The sequence below is a fragment of the Citrus clementina genome, unplaced genomic scaffold, assembly GCF_000493195.1.
Source record: "Citrus clementina cultivar Clemenules unplaced genomic scaffold, Citrus_clementina_v1.0 scaffold_3, whole genome shotgun sequence".
NCBI lineage: Eukaryota > Viridiplantae > Streptophyta > Magnoliopsida > Sapindales > Rutaceae > Citrus > Citrus x clementina.
In genome coordinates this window covers 7,486,285-7,491,573 of record NW_006262339.1, presented here as the reverse complement: position 1 = coordinate 7,491,573, position 5,289 = coordinate 7,486,285, and the positions used below count along the sequence as shown (strand labels likewise).

At 35.9% G+C, this 5,289-nt stretch overlaps 1 protein-coding gene across 1 annotated transcript in view; it reads right to left on the bottom strand.

The window, feature by feature from the left end:
• Positions 1-5,289, bottom strand: part of LOC18050061 (probable receptor-like protein kinase At5g61350) — a 10,497-nt gene extending 5,208 nt beyond the window's left edge. The window contains exons 1-14 of the mRNA XM_006440583.2: positions 4,790-5,289; positions 3,953-4,054; positions 3,689-3,771; positions 3,433-3,517; positions 3,252-3,338; positions 2,524-2,585; positions 2,156-2,349; positions 2,003-2,063; positions 1,336-1,513; positions 682-720; positions 525-586; positions 359-395; positions 185-234; positions 7-73 (exon numbers count right to left, since the gene is read on the bottom strand). Of these exons, the coding sequence (XP_006440646.2) occupies positions 7-73; positions 185-234; positions 359-395; positions 525-586; positions 682-720; positions 1,336-1,513; positions 2,003-2,063; positions 2,156-2,349; positions 2,524-2,585; positions 3,252-3,338; positions 3,433-3,517; positions 3,689-3,771; positions 3,953-4,054; positions 4,790-4,882 (1,200 nt within the window). The 5' untranslated portion in view covers positions 4,883-5,289. The remainder of the gene's footprint in view (positions 1-6; positions 74-184; positions 235-358; positions 396-524; positions 587-681; positions 721-1,335; positions 1,514-2,002; positions 2,064-2,155; positions 2,350-2,523; positions 2,586-3,251; positions 3,339-3,432; positions 3,518-3,688; positions 3,772-3,952; positions 4,055-4,789) is intronic.

The following is a 5,289-nucleotide window of genomic DNA, read 5'->3' as shown; positions in this document are numbered from 1 at the left end:
ACTTACATCTGCTCTGTCTTCAACCCCTTCTGGATGTATATCCTGAACCCATTCAATCTCTGCAACACGATATCTGCATATAAAATTTGATAAGGGTGAAGCCTAACTCATAAAACCAAATATTTGAACAAATATAAGCCAGGGCAGCACAAAATTCCTATTCTTATGTGATCATAGCACTCACCCATCTTGATCCCAAGATCGAAGGATCCGAAATCTTCGACGACTTTCAATCTGCATGAAATAGCATAAATTTGTGTTATTATGCCAAAGGAAAATCACTGCTACTTCAAATATAAAATTGGAAAAAAGAAAAGAAAAATATAAATATATATAGAATGCACAGATCATAATTCACCTCTAAAACAAACCGTCCATCTGGAAGTGGTTCACACCTGGACGAAGAAAAAAAAAGTGAATGTTACAGAGGAAAAATCGAAACTAATGTTTAGCACAAAAAACACTTAAGAATGTAATAGAGTACTTTAGAAAGGAGAGGAAGTAGAAATGGACCCAACACCTACTCAGTGATCTCCACTTCACAAGCAAAATCAGCAACAGAACCTGTTGTAGGATCAATGATGACCTACACAATTATAAACAAATTACACCAACCAATAATGAGGGAATTTTGGTACACCTGACACATCATAATATGTGAACGAAAAGGTAAAAATCTACCATTCCCATACGATGATTTCCCTCCATTATTCTTCTCACCTGTTGAGCAAGAACACAAAAATTAGAATAACATAATAATATAATTCGAAGTTCAGATTACTCTAGCAAGGCCACTTATTAATTACCAGGAATTTATCCATTCATCCCACTGCCGCTGATTATAAAATTTTATTTTTCTTATTCAGCTGCAAGTGTCAACTGAATAAACAGCCAACTGTAATCCTAATTAGCTTTTGAGATCAATAAAAACCAGTTTTCTGCGTTGACTGAATGTTGTCGATTATGTTAAGACATACAAACAGCAAGTTAATAGAACACAAGACCACACAGTAATTAAGCCAAAAGAAATACATAATGCGAGTGCTATTACTTCATCATATTTTGTCAACTAGAATTGTTAAAAGAAAAAAGAAAAAAAAAAGGAGTACCAATATCTAAGGGGTAACAAACTAAAAATGATACGTTGAGGTGTTGAATCCTAATAGAATATGATCTATGGGAACAGTGGAAATCTCTTCTCTTGCTACTTCCAAAAAACATCTTGTATCAGAGCACTTTGTAATCCATGAGAGTCGTTCCATGAACAGCTTTCTTGATTTTGTCAAAGAGAACATATGGAAGCCAAAAGTTAATTAACACCACATGACAACTCACCATAAGTCTGTAGCGCGGTTCAAATATGTGGAGTGGAAACCTCTGACATGGAATAACAACATCCATAACAAATAAAGGCATCAGATCAACGCCGAAGTTGATCAAACTATCATGTTCAGACTTCCTTTCAGCATATTCCTCAGGGAAATTCTTCTGTATGATGCTGTTTAGTGTCACACTGGTAAACCGAGTAAAATTATTATAATGTCAGAAAAAATAAACAAATATATCAAAAGTGTAAGTGACATGCTTTGAGACTTTTGAAAGGCCATAACAAGAAATCATGGAAAGACTAACTTTGGAAAAAAGAAGCTGCTTACATGCTCAATAACTTGTACTACATTGCATAGCACATCACGCATGGTATCAGGACAAAGATTATGAGGGTCCCACCAAAAAAGATATCATATCCAATTTAAGATTTAAGGCTCCTTTATGTTTGCACTGTGCCTTGTCCTACTTACCCAATCATAATATCAGTTTTAGCACAACTTAAATGCTACCACCACGTATTAGTTATGCTACCACCTAGTTCTCACTGGCAAAGACCCTGGACTCCTGGACCAAGTACATATGCCAATGCAAACAGCATAGGTCAGAGCAGAGCTCTTCCCTTATTACACTCCTGATGCAAGAATTTTACAACATTATCATGTAAGAAACTCACCTGACGGCACATGTCCGAGGAGTAATAAAAAGAACTGCTCGGCACAATGGACATTTGTTACCTAATATTTCAAATACAATGTTAGTAAATATGTAAATTAAGTGATCTCAAGGCATCAATAAGACATAGAATCATCATATGAAGAATATTTACCACGATCCATTGACTGAAATAGACATGATCGGCAAAAGGAATGCCCACAAGGGGTTGTAATAGGTTCATACAACAGCTTCAGACAAAGTGTGCAATCAAAGTCATCTGTACGTTCTGGTGTCCCATGAATTCTCCTCCCAATCAAACTGGCAGTTGTCCTCTCCAAATTCTGTAGAGAAGCTTGGAGAGGATTACTACATGTTAACAAAAGCAAACACTAATGACATCAGTCAACGGAATATCTGTAGCCACATTTCAAACAAACTATATAGAAAGATCCACAAAATATCAAAACTTCTAAAAAAATTAGAAAAGTAAAGTATTTAAAAAAAAAGAAAGACGACTGGATGAATTAACAGATATATTACCTAAAAGGATCAACTTGCAGGCCTGAAAGAATAGCATCTCGGGCCATGTCATATCTTTCCAACTGCAATTTAAAAAAAAAATTAAATGATGTGACAAAGACAATATGCACAAATGCACACTTACATATCACATTACTTGAGCATGTTGCACAGAGCAATAAATTCAAACAGCCCAACCCAGTAATCTGTCATAGTTATGATGAAACCTTCTGAACTAAAATTGGTTTGGGCTGAGAAGTTTCAGCCCAACATGAAATCTGGCCAGGCTTGGTTTGGAGCTACCCCAGCCCCTTTGCAATATAACTAATGCTGAGGCAAACTTATCAAGCCCTAACAGAACTGTGGTCTTAAAATCTCATCTATTACCTCTTTGCTCCTATTTGATTCTCATCCTGTTCTTACTCCCAACTTAGTACAACATCCCCCAGCAGCAAGGGAATTACCTCCTTTTAGATAATTGATTTTACTCATGTCACCACAAAATCAACCATGATTAATCACAGTTAATATGGACAGCTTTCTTGGGCAACCAAATTATCCTAAAAATGTCAAACCTAATGGCTAATGTAACTTATGTAAGTTGGAATTTGACCAAGTAGCACATTTTGAGGCTCAACTGGCAAGGGTATTACTAATAGACAGGTCTCCCAAACACATTAGCTGAGACCTTACATCTTCTCTTCAACTTGAGAAAGTAAACAAATCAATAAATGGAATCCTATTCTCACCAAAATGAGGGCATTGGCCTTTAGGAGGTGTGATTTCATTGAATTACTCTGAAGATTGAGTAGCTTCTCAGCATCCTTTAGAGCAAGCTGAAATAATGTGAAACAACTTGTTAACAATTTACTAGTTATAAATTAAGAAAGAAACTGTGAATTATATAAAGGAGATGGCAAGAAGACATACTTCTGCATGTGTCGTAGGATCCAAACCGTTCAATGGTCTATATTCTGAAGCTGATGGAGGTCTGTGTTTCAGGAATTGACTGATCCTGGATAAAAGATAATATTTCCATTGCAACAAATTCATCAGAAAAATTGAATTAGATCAAAACTCATCCACTTGTGATTACGCAATCATACGACTAACAAAAAACAGTATCGAAATATTGAACTCTGTATCACATTTACCATTGGAAAAAAAAAGGGTAGAAAATTAGAACCTGATATAAGCAGAACTTCTGTTGCCAAGAACAATAGGATCACCAGGTTTGATGTTATTGGCTCTAGAGTAATTACTGATTGCCTAAACAAGAAAAGTAATTAAGCAACTGAATCTACCCAAAATACTAAAATCCCCCACACCCTTGCTCCCTATTCTTTTCAAATTCCCAAATGAAAAGAACCATAAAACAGAAGCAGTTTTATCAAATTGCACCGGAAAGCATTCAAAACTAAATAGACCACATCTTAGGCTAAGTCCTCACCTCTTCAAAATTACTTTCTCGGAACGCCCGGTTTCCTTTTTGTACCAGATCAAAAACATGAGTATATCTGTCCCATGGCAATGATCCTTCTCCTTCATTTGCCTGAATTTCAAATGACATTCATTACATGAGATTTCCAAACACAGTCATCAGTTTTCAAGAATACACACAACTGCAACGAGATAAATACTCCATTCAGCTTCTAAGAAAGGTGAAAGCAGTAAGAATAAAATATAAACAAAATTGACGTCCACCACACGCTCTATTTGAAGCTATAAAAACAGGTAACTTCACTCTCTCAACCAATCCAATGCAAGTATTCACAAAACTTGAAGCTGAGGTCATCAATAACATTTTCAATTTTATCATATTAATAATGTATCAGTTTAGATAAAATTAGCAAGTATTTTCTCTCATATTATTAGTTTGAAGAAACTTAAACAACAAGATACACATTAATCATATGCCGTATTTCTTAAAAAATTTGGATTCCTCAGCAACCAAGTGGAAACTAAACTGAAAAACAAATGAAATCAACCTAATTTAAACCCTTGTCTTTACACAAGCTCTCCAAAGCTACCAGACAAAACAAAGACGTCAACAAAGAAAACAAACAACTTCGACGCCAAAAATTATGAATACGCTGTTTGGCTTCTGAGAAAACGCAGGAAAATACCTACAATGCAAAATTAATTAAAGGATTAAAAAAACTTCACATTATTTCGCTGTCACTGCATTTTCTCATTGGCCACAGAAATTAAACTTTCTCAGAATCCAAACGCTAACTAAAACAACAAAAAAAAGAAAAAAAAAGGTCGAAAATTCAGGAAAATTCACCCAAATGTAGTCATCAACATCGTCGATTCCTACCAACGGGAACCCAGACGCCGTCGTTTCAGCTGACATTTGCGAAAATACAGTACAATACATAATCTAATTCCTCAAAATCCAATAACAAGATTTGAAGAGAAGAGCAGTGAAGAGCATCGTGTGACTCTCTCGGTCCTTCGTTTCATACACGGACTATATTCCACTACGTGTTCTCTCCTCTCTCTCTCTTCCTCTCGACTCTACACCCCTTGTTTCCTTTATATACTCTCTCTTTTTATTTAATTAATTTTTTTTCAACCTTTTACGGGCTGAGAGCTGGCGATTTGGCAGAAGCTAAATTCGATCACGTCGCTGAGAAAAATTATTTAAACGACGAGAATTTTGATTCTGTGGTCTGCCGTGTATGCTGTGGGATGTGTGTGATTGGGAGAAGGTTGGTTGACTCTTCGATAGGATGACGTGGGTGTTTTTTATTGGTTGTAGATCGTCGCTGCTTGGACAGCCGG